Here is an 18,796-nt window from a genome sequence, read left to right as displayed (position 1 = left end):
CCACATCACTAACTCAGACGCTAAGAATACGAGAGACAAATTGAGTCGTCAAAATTTCAGGTGAAATCCAGTACTGCAATAGTGTGAGTGAGTGAGTAATTGGCAGTTCCAGATGAAAGAAGGCAGCAAGTGTAATGGAAGGCCGCTCTTGCCTCGAAGTATGATTTGTCTCGATTGGGCACCTGCTGCCAACCTCAGGCGGAAGCCTATATGAGCCTGCCTCTTCTACTTTGCTCTCAACCGACGAGAAGAACAAAGTGGCCCAGTGGTCAGGTCAGCGCAATCGCAGCGCCCTGGTGAGCCATAATCTGATCGTTGGGGTTAAAGGGTTCAAGTGGATTGATTCTTTTGCCATTTCAACCCTTTTTTTGTCTTCGTCTTTTTTTGGCCCCTTGCCAACTCTTCCTAAGAAATACAATGTACCTTGGAAACATGACCGGATTGAGAACTTTTGAGGCTCATCACAAAATTGTTCCAAGGGTCCTTTCACAAGTTGTCGTCGAGAACCATTTGGAGGCGCTTCTGCCGGCCAATGGGCGAGCGGGGCGCTAGCGCTCTGTTAACCCCACTGAGAGCGCCAGAAGAACAGCTGACTAAGGTTGTGGCAGCAGTCATTAGGGGGCTCGCGTCCTCTGATGCAAATTGCCAGAAGCCATCCCTTTCCTCAAAACATGTCGGACACAGTATCGTCGGGGGATAGGAGACGACGATTCGCCAAGGCAAGTCCACTAATGTTTGCAGAATAATACGCATACACTGACAGATCGACCAGGCATGCGATGTCTGTCGCGCCAAGAAAGCGAAATGTGATGGGGCCAGGCCCGTCTGCAGCAGGTGTCTGGGTCTACAAGCACCCTGCAACTATGCCGACGTCAGCAAGCCAGCACGACGACAACGCCTCCGCCAACAAGCTCGCCAACCCGCCGCCCCGGGCATTTCCCCAGGAGCGCCACACCGCGGCACTAGTGCAGAGAGGAATGAGACCGAAAGACGTGCTCAGCAGCAAACGCGGAGATTTTCGGCCGAAGGGAGCTCAAGTTCGCGGCCACCGTTTGTGGGTAGTGCGTCTCCATCCGAGACAACACCCTCTGAGGATCCATCGAAAGCAGGCCGAGACTCGTTGATGGGGGCAGGGCGAGACTTACGGTATTTCGGTATGGCCGTCTTGCATCTTATTCCGGAGCTTCCAACCGCATACTAACACGGCTCAGGATCCTCATCAGCGATCTCATTGCTTCGAGCTCAACCCGTCCCATTGGAACTTCCGAACGCTCGCGAAAAGACCGCGCGGCCAGATTCGGAAGCAGGGCCCTGGTCTCTGTGGACTCACCCCAAACTACAGGGCGTCTTTGAGAGAAAGCTACACTGTCCCCTACCACCATGGACTGAGGCTTTGTCATTGGTGAATACTTTTTTCGAGCAAGACCACATGGCACTGCCTATCTTCCATCCACCGGCTTTTATTGCTCTTCTGGGACAACAGTACTCTGGAGAGTCGGAAAAAAGCCCAGCTTGGTGGACTGCATTCAATGCTGTCCTTGCCATTTCCCACCGACGACGTGTTGAACAAGGTACCTCAACGGATAAGGAGCTCATGTGGAGTTATGCGGCAAATGCTCTAGATACTGTCCTCGACATTCTCCTCAGAGCCACACAACTCATGTCGGTCCAGGCTCTGCTGACCCTCGCCTGGTTCTTCCTGGGAACCCCTAATCCGCAACCCAGCTTCATGCTGGTAGCGAATGCCATTCGTCTCGCCCACTCCATCGGACTACACAGAAAGAACTGCGGCACATCCCTGAGTCTGCTGGAAAGGACGACAAGAATTAACGTATTCTGGCTAGCGTTTTCCCTGGATAGAGAGCTGAGCCTACGCACAGGCAGACCTCCCGCGCAAGACTTTGGCGACTTTGACGTGGACCTACCTGATCTTCAGTCGCAGCCTGACTTTAGCAATAGCAACTCCATGCCTGCATCATCCAAGGTCTTCTCCGCCGGGACCCGGCTCGCGGTCATTCAGGCGAAGTTGTACTCAGAGATTTACTTGAGCGAAGGCCTCCAGCCAGATGATATCAAGAGGAAAACCACAGATCTGCATCGAGACTTGGAGGAATGGCGTTCATCCTTTGGTCTCTGCCCAAATTTGCAAAGATACCCTGAGCTAATAAAGCAATCTTCAGTTCTGCGTCTTAATTACACATACTACCACACAGTCATCCTGGTTCATCGAGCTCAAGGCGACGTAGAATGGAAGAGGTCCAGCAATTCCGAAAATCATCGGACGCCCTCTTCTAAGTCCATCGAGCGCTCACTTGAAGCCGCAAGGTCAATATTGAACATCGCCTCCTTCGTTCCAGGGACTTGGAGAAGTTTCTTATGGTAAGTCAATGACGGATGCTTCATTCAAACTTCAGGGGCTCCACAGTACTGACGTTTGTGGACTCCAGGGACGTTATTCCGATAAATGTGACAGCCATCATCGTTCTGTCGCTCCACCTCCGACGTCGACCAGGCATCTCCACTGCAACAGACGACCTGGACCTCATTTGTGACGGCGTCAGACGTCTCATGTCCCTTGAACACGAGGAGACGGAGTCGTACCTGAGACCTGTTACGACAGCTTGCCTGGGCGTCTACAATGCTGCTATCAAAGCAGTGAGGTTGCATGTAAATGGGCCAGCAGAGAATCTCGATATTGACCCGGAACGATCCGTAACAGTGCTCAACGGCACTGAGGCTGACTTTGAACGCCGCACAACTAGCCTCAGAAACTCTTGCCAAACAACGCCGCGGAGAGCCACTTCACCTTTCAGATTTGAGCCGGAACCTGACTTGGTCACAAATGCGCAGCCCCCTGTCCTCGATACCAACTTCATATCGTGGGATCAAACAATGACGGACAGAGAAATCGTGCCTTGGGAATTTGAATATCTTTTAGGCGACAACAGCTTTGATCCCCTCGGATGAACTTCATCAAGGGCTACAAAAATTAAGATACCCATTCAGGCTTCGATCGCCCCCTCCTTCCCGTTGGCACCTCCCACCCCAGGGTGGTTGATGAGAATTTGAATGCCGGTGCCAAAACTTTGATGTCATCCTCGAGACCGTACTCTTTCCCGGACATGTCCCAGAAGTACTCAGGGTGTGTGTAGAGATCGGACCGGATCTTCTGCCACGATGCGTGCGTTTTCCCAACAAGCACGCTCATGTCATCGTAATGGCGTGGTAAGAACTCAGGGTCGCGGGCTCGCAGCTCCCGCTTTTGGTCCTCAGAATATAATCCAAGCTGATAATACCAGATGTTGTACTGGGTCAAGCTGATGTCGATGTCAAAGGTCACGTCCTCCTTCGTGCGCGCTAGCAAAGCTTGGACAGCAGCTGTGGCACCCACCAGCCCAGTTTGGTAGTCGGAGTTGGCTTGAAGGATGGTTAGTTCATTCGACATCATGGAGGGGTAGGGATGTACTCACGGAGCAATGGCACAACAGCCTCGTCGAGCCCGAGAAACTTGCCTTGGAGATATGATAAGCCTACCAAGCAATCACTGATCTGCTGCCACCCAGATCGATGGGCGAGCGGGCCCTTGAAGCCGTAGCAGTTCTCCCGCATGTAGATGAGACTGGGACTCAGTATGCGCAGGGTGGCACTGTCAAACCCCAGCTTCTTCAACACCCCAGGGCGGTACCCGTCTACAAGAATGTCTGCGCCCTTCACCAGCTCTGCAAACGCGCTCCTGCCCTCGTCGGTCTTGAGATCCAGGTTGGTGTCCCTCTTCCCCGTCTGGAGGTCCACCATTGTCGGTGCGTACTCGGGCAGCTTGTCACAGGACACCCGCAGAACATCGGCCCCAAGGAGACTGAGAAGTTTAGAGACCGCCGGGCCCGCGATAACGCGTGAGAAGTCGATGATTCTGATGCCGGCGAGGGGCTTGAACCCAGATTGGTCCTTTACCCTAGGCCAGCCTTTCCGCGGTGCCGGGATCTTGGTGGCGCTCCACAACGACTCTTTTGACATGATCTTGCCATGCTCGCTGCTGAAGAACTCGTCGGGCGTGTAGCAAATCACACCAGCTTGCTTGTACTGCTCATTGGCCGTCTGCTCGATATCCTTGGAATCCCACTGGGCGACCTTGTCGCTGTAGATCTTGATCGCCTCCTCGGGGCTGACGTCGACATCGCTCACACCCATCATCTTCATCGTCGGCTCAGCGTTCATGGACCCGTGCAGGTGGTACCACCGCCCGTCCTTCGTCTGGTACACGTTGGTCGCGTACCGTCTGATAGGGTCAGACATCCGGTGCAGATCCATCTTTGAAAGCTCCTTCATCATCTGGGGATGCTGCACGAACGACTTGCCGCCGACTCTGGGGAGCAAGACGGATTCCAGGAACAAAGTCGCAGCGTCGGTATTCACCTGGACATCCTGGAGCTCAATGCTGTACCTCTCCGCAGCGGCGACGTTGGCTGCTGTGGCGAGGAGGGCTGTGAGAGAGGCGCATGACTCCGTGATCTTCAACGGCGTGAGGACGAATGGTTTGTCGTCGTCTGCGACGAATTTGACTTTCTTGGCGGCGTCTTTGAAGGAAGTTGGGAGGTTGAGGCCAGGGTCGGCAAGTAAGACATCGTTCAGGATGCGAGTGGCCTCGCCGGAGATGGTGTAGTTTGACATGGTGATTATTGCTGACCAAAGTTGGACTTTGATAAGTCCGAGAGTCCGCAGAATGTTTTGCTCTCTGGATGCACGCCATTTTAATGAAGAAGATTCACACCGATAATTGCGGTCATGATACGGAAATCGTTCACTAGTCCGAGTCAGAAGACCCGTACGGTCCACACTGTTTCATGGATGCCAAAACTCCGGTGGTGGGCAACTTCGACTTACATCCCTCGGCCGAATGCAACCGTTGTCTGACGGGTTTCGATATCGGGCTCGACGTTGGTACTGTTTGCTTGGCGTGAGCACGCTGTTTTTGGGTTATCTTCAGGGCCAATATCCACTTCTTTCCAACAACATTCTCATTAGTTCAGGATCATCAACATCAACTCTTCAGTTTTGTTGGACAGCGCACCGCTTGTACAAGCCGAGGCATCGTTAAAAGCCTGGGCCACCCATTATGGGGTCGGAGTTCTGGCACCGGAGTTTTAGGGCGCGGAGTTCTGGCAATAGAGCTTGGGCGCCGGAGTTTTGGGACTATTGAGGTCGAACCCACTCCATGACGTACCAAAAGCAACCCCAACGACAACCACGTAGAGCGGTCGCATGCTTCGGACTTGTTTAGCCGAGAACATTGATTGGAGGCGAGTCAGAGAAGTCCGTGTCAGTCCTGATCCTAGTGCTCCGCTGTATTCCATTGCTTTAAACTCATCACCGCCTCAATTCGGCATCGATTTGGGAGCCGGGAGGAATAATAGTGCATCTCGTACATCTCTAATTCCATACGACTCCGGAAAAAGATCCCGTGGCTTACGATGGCTTCAAACGACAACTGGAGAACTGGGGCGAAGGGCATCAGGCCTGTTCGGATTGCGAACTGCTCTGGCTACCATGGTAGGGCCTTGTCAGCTATGCGTCCCGCTCAACTGTACTAACAAGTCTTACAGGCGACCCGCCAAGAGAAATGTACAAACAGGCAACTCTCGGAGATGTCGATTTCATCACCGGCGATTACTTGGCGGGTATGTCCAACTCATTATTCCCAAGGGTCTGTAATATGCTAATGAGATCTCAGAGGTGAACATGGCCAACAATGCCGAGGCTTATGCACAAGGAAAGCATAACGGCTATGAGGAGACTGCCTGGGAAGGCTTGCTGCAAGCTATTGACGTTATTGCGGATAAACGCATCAAAGTTGCAATCAATGGAGGGGCCCTAAATCCCGGAGGCCTTGCCTCGAAAGTGGCCGATTTGGTGTGTAACTCGAAGTCCATAAACTCGGTTGACAACTGACCCCGGTTAAGGTGCGTGAGAGAGGCTACGACCTGAAAGTCGCCTATGTTTCTGGGGATAATGTCCTACCGAAATTGGGAAAACATATGCCTCAGCAAAAAGAGGAAGCGCTGGCTCATCTTGATTCTGCTAACCAGCATGTCACCTTGACCTCCGAGTCGTTCATGTTCACCAAGAAAGACAGAGAGCCAAGAGAAATCGTCTCAGCCAATGCCTATCTCGGCGCGCATGCCATCTATGAGGCCCTGCAGAAGGGCGCCGACATAGTCATATGCGGCCGGGCTTCAGATGCGAGCCCCGTCATTGCTTGCGCGTGGTACTGGTGGTCTTGGAACAACACGAGCTACGACAAATTAGCGGGGGCTCTCGTCGCCGGGCACTTGATCGAGTGTTCGGCATATGTCACAGGTGGGAACTTCTCAGGATTTGAAAACTTCGACCTCGATCACTTCGTCAACCCGGGCTTTCCAATTGCAGAGATTTCACAAGACGGAACATGTATCATTACGAAGCATGCAGATACAGGTGGTATGGTGACCGTTGATACCTGCAGAAGCCAGCTTTTGTACGAGCTTCAAGGCAATGCCTACCTCAACAGCGATGTCAAGGCATACTTGGACGGCGTTGTGATGGAGCAGGTGGAGGATAATAGGTAAGCTACAAACACTGCGATTGTGAACGAGACGCTGAACAGCTTGCAGAGTTCGTGTTTCTGGGGTCCGTGGTGCTCCGCCACCAGATACCACAAAACTTGCCGTCTTTTACAAGGGTGGCTATGAGCTCCAGGCTCTGTTCAACGCTACGGGTCATTCTTACGAAAGGAAGGCTGCCCTATTTGAAAAGCAGATCAGAGCTCTGATCGGGGATGACACCTTGAAGGATTTGGACGTCTTGGAGTTTCAACGGTATGATAGCCACGGATTAACTTCATATTTCTTTCTAACAGAATACAGGATTGGCGTTCCTGCAAGCAACCCGACGAATCAGAACAGCAACACGATTTACATCCGCGTTTTTGCCCAGTCAACTAAGCCGGACGCCCTCAACGCGATCAACCGCGCAGTACGTGACATTTCATTGCGGCACTATTCCGGTCAGTATTGCAGCTCTTACACCATAGAATCATTGGACAGTATTGCTGAATGAGAATGATAGGTTTTCACGCCTCCTTGGACTCGCGCGCGTTGGCTCCACGTCCTTATCTTGCATACTATCCCGCACTATGGCGGCAGCACGATCTTGAGGAGCGTTTCCATTTCGTGAATCCGGACGGCACAACGACATCCTATGACACGACACCACCGCCCAAGTTTGAGGATCTTGGTGATCGTGAATCATATGACACCAAAGCACCTGTGAAGATCCAAGGCGACCTGAAAACCGTTCGTCTTGGTCAAGTTGCCCATGGGCGCTCCGGGGACAAGGGAGCCAATCTGAATTTCGGATTGTACGTTCAAACACAGGCCCAATGGGACTGGCTGCGTTCGTACATGTCTCGCGCCAAGGTGCAAAAGATGATGGGGGACGATTGGCAGGCAGACTTCTCCATCGAGCGAGTTGAGTTCCCGGGCATTTTCGCCGTGCATTTTGTTGTGTATGGTATCCTCGGGCGTGGTGTCAGTAGCTCTAAGCGACTGGATGGTTTCGGGAAGGGATTCATTGACTACTTCAGGGACAAGGAGGTGGAAGTCCCGGTCTCTATCTTGGACACAACGATCGGTGGTTTTCAAACAAGTAGACTCTAGCTCTGTTCTTTCGGCAATTGTGATATTTGTCAAAAGAAAAATCGAAAGTTCAGAACTCATCACAAATTCAGAATTCACGAATCACAGTTTCATTCATGAACCATTGGTTCATCCCATGTCTATCACCGAGTGTTTAGCTAGCACTTAGCATTGAACGGAGTTGGGAGAGTTTACGGGAATTTCCTGGTCCCCGACACCCCGAAACCGATCCAAGAACGGCAATAGTACCGGAATTCCTTACACACCATGTTGCCCCTAAAACCGGAAAATCGTCATTCAGGCGGCCAGCTGTGGGATATTGCGGGGTAGAAATACACTATGTTTATATATTTCCATGCTGATCATGAGCTTCCAAGTCTCGTGAAGCTACGACGTTATTGCTTAGCCTGAGTCTGCTGAGTTAGGTCTCATTACTATCAACGTCAAACCTACCAGCAGTTTCAACTCGACAAGACCTTGTTTTAAATCACAGATATGGAATATGACACCAGAGAGAAGATTGAGCCGTTGGGAACCATTGAGTATGTGACCACTAGTGTTCAGAATTTCAGTTCTAAATGTCGAATCTGCCAAGCACTTCGGTCTTGAGTCAGGAGCTAACGTTCAGACAGTCCCGAGATTGATGCGGTTGGTGAGGAGTCTAGACGCTTTTGTCATCTTGCTAATATAGCCAGTTCATCAAAGCCCACCCAATGCCTTCGTTTGGCGGGACCCAGGATGTGATGCGAGAGATGATGGAGGCGGCAAAGACTGCCCGGAAAGACTCGGACATCGAATACTCAATCAAAATCACCATGAGAGATGGCTATCAGTCTGAGACTCGCATCCACAAGCCCCCCTCCCCAGACGGGAAGCACCCGGTTCTCGTTTTCGTCTACGGGGGTGGCTTCATCATGGGAGACTGCACTCAACTGAGCCCCTACGCGCGCATTGCTGCCAAGCTGTTCAACGCCGTCGTCGTCAACATATCGTATCGCCTGGCGCCAGCCCATAAGTTCCCGACGGCGCCCAACGATGTCTGGGACAGCCTCAAGTGGATTGCAGCAAACGCGCATACCTTCGGCGGCGACCCGGCTATGGGCTTTATCCTGGGAGGAGCATCTGCTGGCGGTAATCTGGCCGCAGTCACAGCTCAAAAGTCCCTCGATGAAGGGCTCAGCCCACCCCTCACAGGAGTTTGGCTCTCAATCCCCTACATACTAGAGGAAGAAATCGTACCTGCCAAGTACAAGGACGTTTGGTTCTCGAGGGAGCAGAACGCGGCAGGACCGGTCATTGATAAGGCCAGTATGGAGTTCATGGGGCTTGCCTACTCCGCAGACATGAAATCGCCTGACCTCTCACCTTTCAATGCCAAGGATCCTCACAAAGGGATGCCACCTGTCTATTTCCAGGTCTGCGGTACAGACCCGTTGAGAGATGACGGTCTGGTTTATGAGAGAGTTTTGAGAGATCATGGGGTCAAGACTAGGTTGGACGTTTATCCCGGAGCTCCTCATGGTCATATCATGTTTCCTTGCAAGCTGTCCACCAAGTGTCATTTTGATACTTTTAACGGCTTAGCTTGGCTGCTGGGAAAGGAAACTCCCAACCAGGAAGTAATCACGCAAGAACTTGCCGTGAACCCAATCATGTCAGTGTAGATGCATTTCCATACAAACCAGCAACCAAACCCGGCGAATCAAATTATGCAAGTAAATATTATTTCGGCAGGTAAACCTGCAAAGACCTATCAAGAATCGGCGACTTGTCACTGTTGTTTGTCCCATTAGGCACCTCCATCAGTGAAACTCAAGGACCATGTCTCTCTCTGATTTGCTCCTTCGAGTGTGCTGTCCTCCTGTCTGATGTGATCTGGCCCATGAGACGTCTCTGTGGTCCGCCATCAATCTGTTGGACGTTCCCATCATCATCGGTCACTGAGATCATGTGTTTCAATGCCTTCACTCCTGTTTCCAATTATCATGGGCTTGGACTTCCTAAGCCGACATGTCGTTCTTTTCTGTGATTTCGTCTTTTCGACTTCCGTTTTGGCTTTCGACATCGAAGCATTTCTCTCTCGTAATTTCGTCATAAAGTGGCTCAAACTCCCTGATCTCGGGGAGAATAGTATTTCTCCGGGTTTCGTCCGCTTTTAGTTCTTTTGAAATTTCATCTAGCGGCTTCGATGTGTCGGTTGCGACTGACAAATCGACGACTCTGGTGTGGTATGTGTTCAGTACGACATCGTTCGAATTCTCATTGTTACTCTTTTCGTATCCAAGAGTTGATGCCTTTTCCCTGAAGAACACTCGCAGGACTGGTATCGAACTAGCAACAATGGCGGTTGCTGTCTCGACAGCTGTCCAAATCGTAACGTCCATGCCGTTAACTGAAAAGAATAGTCAATAACTGAGACCAAAAGCCCACTAGTCGGAGGTGTGAAACGCACAGAAAAAGTCCCCTTGTTCGAGTTGGACAAGATAGACACCTTTTGTGATGGCACAGACACCAGACCTATTGAAGGCTATGTCAGCTTCCAGTTTCAATGATTTAGCCAGCACAAGAATGGACTTACAGCCATCCAAGACTCATAGCGACACAGATACCAAGCTTCTCATGCTTGCGCATGCGCATTCCCCAGATGAGCTTCCAAGGAACCAGAGCCAACAAGAAGTCCATAGCAGCGCACCATGCGGCGTTGAAGATCCCGTAGTTGAGGGTGATTGATTCGTCCCAACACGTGCCCTCCATCTGCCTGTTGAAGTTCTTCTGTACGGGCGTACACTTCAGCCAAGTGAGAGTTGCACTTGGCAACATCACAAGTGTCAGAGTGACCACGGCAAACCAAACGAAGCCCCTAAACCATCCGCTTGTAAGGCGCAGTAACGTTACACCGAATCCAACTTTGCTGCCCGTTGAGGCAAAACATGATATCGAGGCGCCGATGGAGGTGTACATCGCTATCGTGAGGAGATTCGTCTGGGGATTGACATCGTAAAAGTGGCGGCCGAAACCGAGATTAATCCCCAATTGGGTGATGATGGACTCGACGAGGAGACATGTCTACATATCAAGTTAGCTCAAGGTGTTTTAACCAGGCTGGTGTATCGGTAACTTTACCCATGAGAATATCAGGATCCAATCATCCCACCACAGCTTCTGATGTCGACTCAACTTTGCGTATATACGCAAAGCTAGAAAGGCGCCGCAAAAGAAGCAAAGAAACCACGTTATTCCTCCGATCAGTGGCCCCCGCGTCTCGATCTGCGCCATCGCTATCGCATCGAGTGAAGCCTTTCAACCCCGGCGCCAACGCGAGTCGACTGCGGGCGTCAAGTCGTGAAATGAGTGAAGTAGCCTAGATGGCTCTAGGATAAAGTAGGAAACACCCGACGCACAGAGGCAGCGACATCCTCCCAAATATCAAAAGAAGTCGACCCAGGTCGTCCTGGACACACTATGATATCCCCGAGAGCCGGTGCCACCGCCTGGAACTCGCGCGCTTCATTAAGGTTCATCTTGCGGCGCACGGCTACGGGAAGGAGGCGGGTTGTTTGTGCCCGATGAGGCGGGTGAGCGGGAAGTGCGGTCTTGAGTGCTGAGAAAGACATTCGATGGCAAGAAGCCGGGGAGGCCGCTGTCGGGATATTTCATCCAGAGAGGACGCATGTCGGCGATACAACTCGACTTGGCCACTTCCACGGAAGTCCAGACCATGAGGCAAGGTGTCATCCCTCGGGAAGTAGCCGATGGTGTGAAGAGGTTATCTGATGTATGAACTCTATTATGAGCTGATTGACCGTGTTGGTCGAAAAGACTGCCTTCTTCACCAGATGCCTTTGACGAATCAGCAAGGATGTGTTGGCTAGGTGAGTCAGTTCTTCGGAGTTTAGATCACCAAAATGCCCTTGGCCTATGAAACACTGCAATGGACGAAGCGTCCCAGGTAGCCTAGAGCCATTCAATGTTTCTTGTTTATCCCTTTACTGCCAAGACATCTCGTCCAGGAGGCTCTAACAAATGATAACACGCAGATATTTTACATGATGTGCTTAGATTTCATTTGGTTTCTCCGACCTAACTTTCAACGGTTTACCGATGCAACGCTGGTCAGACTGGACAGTAGTTGGCAGCCACTGATTTTGTTCTAGGTGCATTCGAGATGGCTGCTGGGCATCAAGCGTCGGAAGTAAAACTGCGCTCAGACACCGAGTCTGCGTCACAATCTGCGAGAGAGTTCCTATGATCAGATGTTAGAGCGAATGCTCTCGTGCCGCTCTCGCTTCGGTTTGTTGCATGGTTTCATAAAGCTTCTAGCCTGGGGCTGACGCTGAAGTTTAAATCAAAGACGCAGCCCTATGGCAATTGAAGCCGACCACCCCTCGTTGGGTAATGAGATGGCGAGATCAGGCGGACATTATTGCTCCGCATAAGGCCTCAGACTGTGGTGAGACCCCGCTGAATCTGGATGTTCACGAACTTGAAATAGCCAAGACGGAGCTTGTGGTATCTTTTTGGCATGTTCCGATGGTCGTGAACGTAAGAACATCGATGAGTAAGAGCCGTAGAGTCAGTATTGGCACTGGAAACCGCGCCCAAGGTCGGGACCAACACATGATAAAGTTTATCTGATCTTTTGGTCTTTGAAATTGAAGCAGCCAGTAACCCGGATACATCTCCGGGCTAGTGTTTTCATCAGGTTCATGCTCCTTGAAGATGTTCCGGCTCGCTCAATGATTTGCCTCAGAGACCTCTTGGCGCGCTGCAGAAGACGTGGCCGCCACCACTAGCATGTGAAGCCTCATCATTTCGACTACGATTGATAAACATTCATAATGTCTTACGTTCTATAGTATCGCGACGTGGCGGGAACGAGACGGTCATTCATATCCCGCGAAGTCCGTCTTCACAGTTCACGTCGGCAACTGACCATTAGCCGTTCGCAATGGAAATAGTGGCATTCTGGGGCAGAGTGGGCCTATCTCGGTACGGACCGATAGATGGACCTCTTCTCGGGCTGAATAGTGTTGCATTCCATTTGACCCTGGTTTCATGGGTATGGGATTACTGTAAGTACTGCGGTGCTTCTTCATCGACCATGTTCATTTGATGATCACTTAATTGCCATCGTGTGAGCAACCAGAAATAATATGAGGTGGGTTCATCTCAGCTCCTGTACTAGTTCTGGCAGCTGAGAAATAGAACTCAGCTGAATCGAAGAGCTGTCAAGATCAAAATAACGACGCAAATGAAAATGGAAAACTTATCCGCCGATCAAGTGGAACGGCGAACACCGAAATGTAAGCGGAAGTCAATTATCTGGACCAAGCTGCGGTACTAGAGCTGGAAAGTTTCGCTTCGAATGGTGTCGGCTTGTGGGGGTCTGATGCACCGTGGTGTCTGGCAGGGGCCAGAAGGCGCAATTGTCAGTCGACAGACAGCGTGATCGGGCGCATGTCGCAAGAGCAGAGGTGGCTTCATTGTGTGGGTGTGAAGGCTGCGCTGCTGTCGGCCTTGACTGAGCGTTGTTGGTTTCATTGCAGTGGTAACGCAGGGGGTCCGTCTGGCCGGCCTCTGTCATGTCTGGCAGCGGCAAAGCTCTTGGCATCATTTTGGGGGCATCTTAGTGATCATGTAATTGCAGTGCTCACTGAGCGGAGATGGGGGCAGAATAGATGGCGGGAAATGGGACTTTTGCTTGCGCTACTAATCCGAGCTACGGATACGTGCAGACGCGACCACGACTCAGCACTCCAGCACCGGACTCCCAAGCATGATCTGCTAACTGCGGTCAAATCTACAACTTACCTTCATCCACCCCAACAGTCATATCGTGCCGTGAGAACACCAAGCTTCCTATTGTTCAACAGGCTGCAGGAACGCATCGCTACGCATGTCTTCATGGAATGGGGGAAGCATGGGTTTATGCGGGGCAGAGGCACAGGAACATGCGCCCGTCTCTCATGTGATGAGCCAAGGTTCGCAATCCGCCCGATGAATATGGAGAGGCTCAGCAATTTACAGCCGCCGCCAAGCTACCAAAGTCCATCCATAAGCGCAGTGCGACGAACAACTGATCCCAGATTTTGAGATGAAGAGGGCGGAGTTCCTCTGGAGTCATCGCTTCTTGCCGCCCTGCCATCAGCAAGAGTTCAGCCCAAGACAGCGAACGGACCAGCGGTGCTTTCCTGACTGAAAGTCTGTAGCCCTACTTTTCCGCTCTTCAACGGGTCCTTTCCCCCTTGAACACGCTCTTTCAGCGCTACATTCCGTCACTGCTACGCCATACTGAACCGTGCTGAACATGGAGCCCCCTCAAACGAGCCCAAATTGGTACTGCGTATCCAGGCCCTAGTCTTCGTCGATAAGACAGGCCAATTGGATGCGTCCGCTGAGAGCAGACTAACATTTCGGTTGCGCATCTCACTTTTTCTGGCGCAGGCTGTGCCCTTGAAGTGCCATCCCGCGGCACCCGTTGCGACTCATGCTAAGGTCCAACACGTGCCTCTTCAGTCTCAAGATGGGAAGAAAAAGGCCACCATCGACCATGCCATGCAGCACAGTCAGTGAAGCTTCTCCGCATTGTTCGATTTGGAGGACATGTTACAGGACGCGCGGCGCGCCAACGTTCTTTGGGAGAATATTTCTTCTATCCTATCTTACCTTTGCGCCCTACAACGCTTCATAGCGGTGTTGAAAATTACTGGCCATGTTCTCTGCCAGAGTTACCGACGATCCATCCTCATTTGCCCTGATAGTGGGCGAACAGGACTTGCCGAGTTCTTCGGCAGCCCACAGGAGAAGGTTTGCTTAAACGGAGACAACCATAGCTTTTCGGTCCACTTGGCGGCGCATTTTCAGAAGGTCTCTCAGGGATCATGCGAACTGACGCACTGCGACCCTAATCAATCTGTTAACAGAGAGGATCCGCGTCGCAATGGAAGGTTCCTTGATGTCCTGCAAAACAGCCGCTGTCTACCCCTGACAAGCGCATCTTCACACCCCACCGTCGCGAGTTATTCTTAACAATTCTCTCGCTGGCCCTTGCAGAACCATCGCCCTGCCAGAGCTTGATTCCCTGCCAGTCCCCGGTTTTACATGCCACCTCAAGTGCCCGTACGAACCGTGAAGCCGGGGTGTCTTTTACATGCTGATCCCCCCCGCCGCGACTCGTAGGTCGTCGCCAAGCGGTCTGTCCTTTTCCTTTCTGTGCCAGCGACTCGACTTGGATCGATTCTGCGAAAACATGATCCCTCGCCCGCGCAAATAGACCCTTCCGCGAGATCGAGAAGCGACGGTCATCCGAGAAACACCCACCGCGCCGTATTTCGCATCTTTCTTCGCCTTGCGCTATGGCGGTCCGGTCGACTTTGCGCCGGGCGCTGGCGTTCACCGGTTCCGGCTCCGGGCTCGTCCCGTGTCTCACAGCGCTCGGGCTCGTCCTCTTCCAAGCCGGCTCGGCAGCAAACATCTTCGACGCCCGCGAACGAGGGCAATTCAACTTCTCTCCGACGTCTGCGTTAACGATTTCCGAGTTCCTGAGGTTTCTGATTTCGACGATCCTATTCAATCGCGAAGTGCGCAGACGAACGGCGAATGGCACCGAGTATTCTTCGCTCGGCGAATCGGAAGAGTTGGATCTCGACAACTACGACAGCGGACGGTCGTCGCTCGAATACAACATCGAGAAAGTTTCAGCGCATGAAAAGATTGGAGGTGTAAGGGCGCTGTGGCGCTTCGTCTGGGGAGATGCGGGTGCGGAGATCAGATTTGCTTTTGCGAGGATCGCGCTTCTGCAGATGATTGCCAGCAACTTGGTATGATTGGAAGAGCTCTACCTACCATGCAGTTGTTGCGCATGAAGAAAGCTAACGTGATATCTCTGCCAACCAGTTGTTCCTCAACTATCTAGTGGCCGACCCTGGAACTGTCCAACTGATGAAGAGCGGCATTGCGATTGGCGCCGCTCTCTTCGCGACGCCAGCATTTGGGTTGAGAGGGCCCAAGACAAGGTGGATGGCATTTCTGATCCAGGTATGCGGTTTTAGTATCTCCCGGCAAAAAGGCTACTAACAATTACAGACCTCAGGCTTGGTCCTCTCCCAATTCTACCCGCAACATCGCACGAGAGCTTCGACATACCAGTTGCACCTCTATTTCGCTTTCGTCGCACAGTCTGCTTTTAGCTCTTTGTCTGACATCTATGGAGAGAAGTTGCTCAAGAACACCGAGCTCGGCTCAAATGCATCCAACATGATCCTGGGCGCATTTGGTGTTGTTTTCAACCTGTTCGCGCATGCGCTTGTACGCTATGCCAATGTGATGGAGCCAGGCTTCTTCGACGGTTACAACAACAGAGGCATTTCAGTTGTCATCATGATGACGCTGCTAGGTCTGATCTCTACTGTTGCCTCTAAACGTGAGTTGCCTTGTGGTCAGGCCTTTGTATGCCGCGCTTCTTTGTTAACCTCAGTTTACTAGACATCGACTCCTGGGCCAGATGGTTCACTAACGACGCCACTACGATTATCTTACTGTTGGCTTCAATGAGCTACACGCCCGTCAGATACAGCTACTTCATCATCCCAGGCACCGCGCTCATACTCATTGCCTCGCTGGCCTACCTGAAATTCAGCCCCCTGAAAGACTACAGCGCGCCGACGCCTACTGAGGACCGAGCGCCAGCTTACTTTGTAGGCACATCAAAGGTAAGTGTTTTAATACAGAGTCACATAGTATTGACAAGTTTGCTTACATTGTACTAGAAGCTGAAATTCAGCCTCCTGACGTTGGCCAGCGTCATCGGGGCTGGCATCGTACCCTTCGCAACCATCGCCGAGCCCCCGCACACGCCCGAGTATCGACTTGTCATGAGGGACGACACCGATGGCCACTGCTTGACACCGCCGGCTGATATAATTCGGCCTTTCACGGACAAGAAGGAACCTTTCCAAATTCAAGCTGGCGAAGGCAACCTTACCGCCTCGCCTTTTAGCAACACTCTGGCCATGGTTCGCTGGAACGCGAAGCGCATGGAGCGTGTGCCTCTGATCATGAAGTACAAGCCATTCTTCCACACTGTCCACATTTCCATGCCGGAAGTCATGGAGGACAAGCCGAAGACCTACCACAACCTCACGCATTCGCAATACGACCGTCACGAGACGATTTATATGCAAGTGGCGCATACGATGAAGCTTATCTTGGACGAGCAGCCAGACATCGAGGGGTTGATGTACTTCCATTTCGACTCTTGGATCGATCCCATGGGCTGGGTTGACGAAAACCGCCAGTCCATCTGGTACCCGACTTCGCATAACACGCGCCAGTTTGAGGGTGATGGACCCAGGTACATGTGTATGAACGACTGGCAGAAGTTTCCTCAATGGTGGGGATGGTACCACAAGTGGAACGAGAAGGCCGTCACCGTCAACGGCGAGATTATTCGAATGAACCGCGGATACGACGTCGTTGAGGATGAGTTCTGCGTAGGCTGGTCGGATATTTACTACATCCCCCGCCGCTTCTTCGCCGACTTCATCTTCCTTTCTTACGTTTACGGTTGCGCGGACCTGTTCCACGAGGTTGCGATCCCGACCATGTTGAACATTATCGACCGCAGCCGACGCAGCGAGAGCGCGCCATTCCAGTCGCTCATTGACCGTATCGGGGACTGCTGGGGAGGATGCTGTGACGACTCGGCGACACCACATGATGTGAAGTGGACACGCTGTGGACACCGATTGGATTATTTGAAGCAAGAGGTTGTAGATGCGCACTACGGCCGCTTGGATGAGCAGACTGCATGGCTTGGTCAAAATCAACGGACGACCAAAAGCGAACGGCGTTAAACTTCGGGGTAAGGGGCATTAGACATAGCGATAACCGATTCATTTCAATTCTTTTCACATAGCACAAATTAAGTTGGCTTTACTTCACTAACAGAATTTCCTCGGAGTTTGAATTCACGTGAAAGTGATTCATCCTAATCATACTCAACGTATGGCGACTTCAAAGCTGTCAATGCCAGCATCGCGCAACAGCCCCACGCCGAAGACCGGATGGATACTGCTCTCCGTCACCAACAGTGGAGCAGCTGTGTTAAGCAACAACCGCGACCATCAACAATCGATCCACCTTCGGGTATGTGGCGCAATGGCTAGCGTGCGGTCTTCCGGTATCTCATTACCAAGTTGGCCGTGGTTGCAGGTTCGAGTCCTGTCATACTCGGATCACGTTTATTTTGTCTTTTTGTGTGTAGCTATGGCACATGTTCATATAGAAGCGTCGTTTAACGGACAACAACCTCCGTGATCAATCTAGGTCACGTTGATCTATGTCGATCGCTTTGAACGTGGCAGTAACAGCATAAGCAGAAGAAAAACCAAAGTTCCATGTCATACCTGCTGACATGCCCATGCGTATGATGGCGGAGAGCAGCATTAAACGGCCTGAGTACTTGGGTTACGAATAACCTAAGTAGGCGCAGTTGAGCTTACTCTTGGCGAATCTTTGCCGAACCAATCTAAACAACCCAAGGCCACGTCGTCTTGCAGCGTGGGGATATTGCATAAGGTCGGTTCAGCCTTCGCGTTCACTTGGTGCGGCATTAAACTTGTTCCTGATTCCTCTTCACGGCACACTCGTTTCCCTCCCTTCCGCATACTGACATGTCACATCCCCAGCTTCACTCCACGTGTGACGACTGCGACAGTCTCCTTCAACATGCAGCCATCATTCTTTCATCGTCCAGTCAGAGAGAATTATCGACTGAATATGATGACAGATATCAGTCACGTCTTCTAGCCAATGTGAATTACCAGAGCTGCCATATGTGCGTGCTACTACATGCAGATATACCTCACCTTGCTGCACCGCTGTCGGCCGGCAAGCGCCTGATATTCGGAGCCTCCAGAACCCAGCATGACTCCTTAGCAGTCAGTATTGGACTCAAAGAGATTGATGATGCGGACCCAGGGTTTCAAAAGTACTTCACAGGCTCCTTGCGGGTCCAGGGCGGTTAGTTGTGGTCCAAAGGTAGAATGCAAAAAGCTGACATGTGTACAGCTGGACATGGAACCATCCGAATTCTTCGCTCGTCTCAGACATGGTCTCTAGAAACA

At 51.7% G+C, this 18,796-nt stretch overlaps 6 protein-coding genes across 6 annotated transcripts; 4 read left to right on the top strand and 2 right to left on the bottom strand.

Annotated features, from left to right (window-relative positions):
* Positions 1 to 863: 863 nt before the first annotated feature.
* Positions 864 to 2,967, top strand: fsdR-0 (Fusaridione A cluster transcription factor fsdR; the record flags this gene model as incomplete). Its single annotated transcript, XM_036641789.1, has 3 exons — positions 864 to 1,050; positions 1,212 to 2,379; positions 2,448 to 2,967. 3 exons carry the CDS (start codon positions 864 to 866, stop codon positions 2,965 to 2,967), a joined length of 1,875 nt encoding a protein of 624 aa, XP_036493515.1.
* Positions 2,968 to 2,989: 22 nt separating this feature from the next.
* On the bottom strand, positions 2,990 to 4,668 carry smtB-2 (Succinyl-CoA--L-malate CoA-transferase beta subunit; the record flags this gene model as incomplete). Its single annotated transcript, XM_036641788.1, has 2 exons — positions 2,990 to 3,417; positions 3,471 to 4,668. The coding sequence occupies 2 exons, from the start codon at positions 4,666 to 4,668 to the stop codon at positions 2,990 to 2,992; spliced, it is 1,626 nt and encodes a 541-aa protein (XP_036493317.1).
* An 800-nt stretch (positions 4,669 to 5,468) lies between these two features.
* Positions 5,469 to 7,691, top strand: CGCS363_v009938 (uncharacterized protein; the record flags this gene model as incomplete). Its single annotated transcript, XM_036641787.1, has 7 exons — positions 5,469 to 5,547; positions 5,601 to 5,675; positions 5,729 to 5,907; positions 5,958 to 6,598; positions 6,648 to 6,851; positions 6,900 to 7,039; positions 7,102 to 7,691. 7 exons carry the CDS (start codon positions 5,469 to 5,471, stop codon positions 7,689 to 7,691), a joined length of 1,908 nt encoding a protein of 635 aa, XP_036493318.1.
* A 474-nt stretch (positions 7,692 to 8,165) lies between these two features.
* On the top strand, positions 8,166 to 9,334 carry CGCS363_v009937 (AB hydrolase superfamily protein; the record flags this gene model as incomplete). Its single annotated transcript, XM_036641786.1, has 3 exons — positions 8,166 to 8,212; positions 8,303 to 8,318; positions 8,366 to 9,334. The coding sequence occupies 3 exons, from the start codon at positions 8,166 to 8,168 to the stop codon at positions 9,332 to 9,334; spliced, it is 1,032 nt and encodes a 343-aa protein (XP_036493312.1).
* A 336-nt stretch (positions 9,335 to 9,670) lies between these two features.
* Positions 9,671 to 10,946, bottom strand: CGCS363_v009936 (uncharacterized protein; the record flags this gene model as incomplete). The annotated part of the gene is made up of 4 exons (XM_036641785.1): positions 9,671 to 10,062; positions 10,123 to 10,187; positions 10,249 to 10,736; positions 10,794 to 10,946. The coding sequence occupies 4 exons, from the start codon at positions 10,944 to 10,946 to the stop codon at positions 9,671 to 9,673; spliced, it is 1,098 nt and encodes a 365-aa protein (XP_036493313.1).
* A 4,079-nt stretch (positions 10,947 to 15,025) lies between these two features.
* On the top strand, positions 15,026 to 17,524 carry Slc35a3 (UDP-N-acetylglucosamine transporter; the record flags this gene model as incomplete). Its single annotated transcript, XM_036641784.1, has 5 exons — positions 15,026 to 15,490; positions 15,567 to 15,707; positions 15,756 to 16,092; positions 16,155 to 16,381; positions 16,439 to 17,524. 5 exons carry the CDS (start codon positions 15,026 to 15,028, stop codon positions 17,522 to 17,524), a joined length of 2,256 nt encoding a protein of 751 aa, XP_036493310.1.
* Positions 17,525 to 18,796: the final 1,272 nt, after the last annotated feature.

The sequence above is a fragment of the Colletotrichum siamense genome, assembly GCF_013390195.1.
Source record: "Colletotrichum siamense strain Cg363 chromosome Unknown KSG_Cg363_contig06, whole genome shotgun sequence".
Taxonomy (NCBI): Eukaryota; Fungi; Ascomycota; class Sordariomycetes; order Glomerellales; family Glomerellaceae; genus Colletotrichum; species Colletotrichum siamense.
Note: the sequence above shows the minus strand (reverse complement) of the source record. Positions and strands in the feature narration are given on the sequence as shown.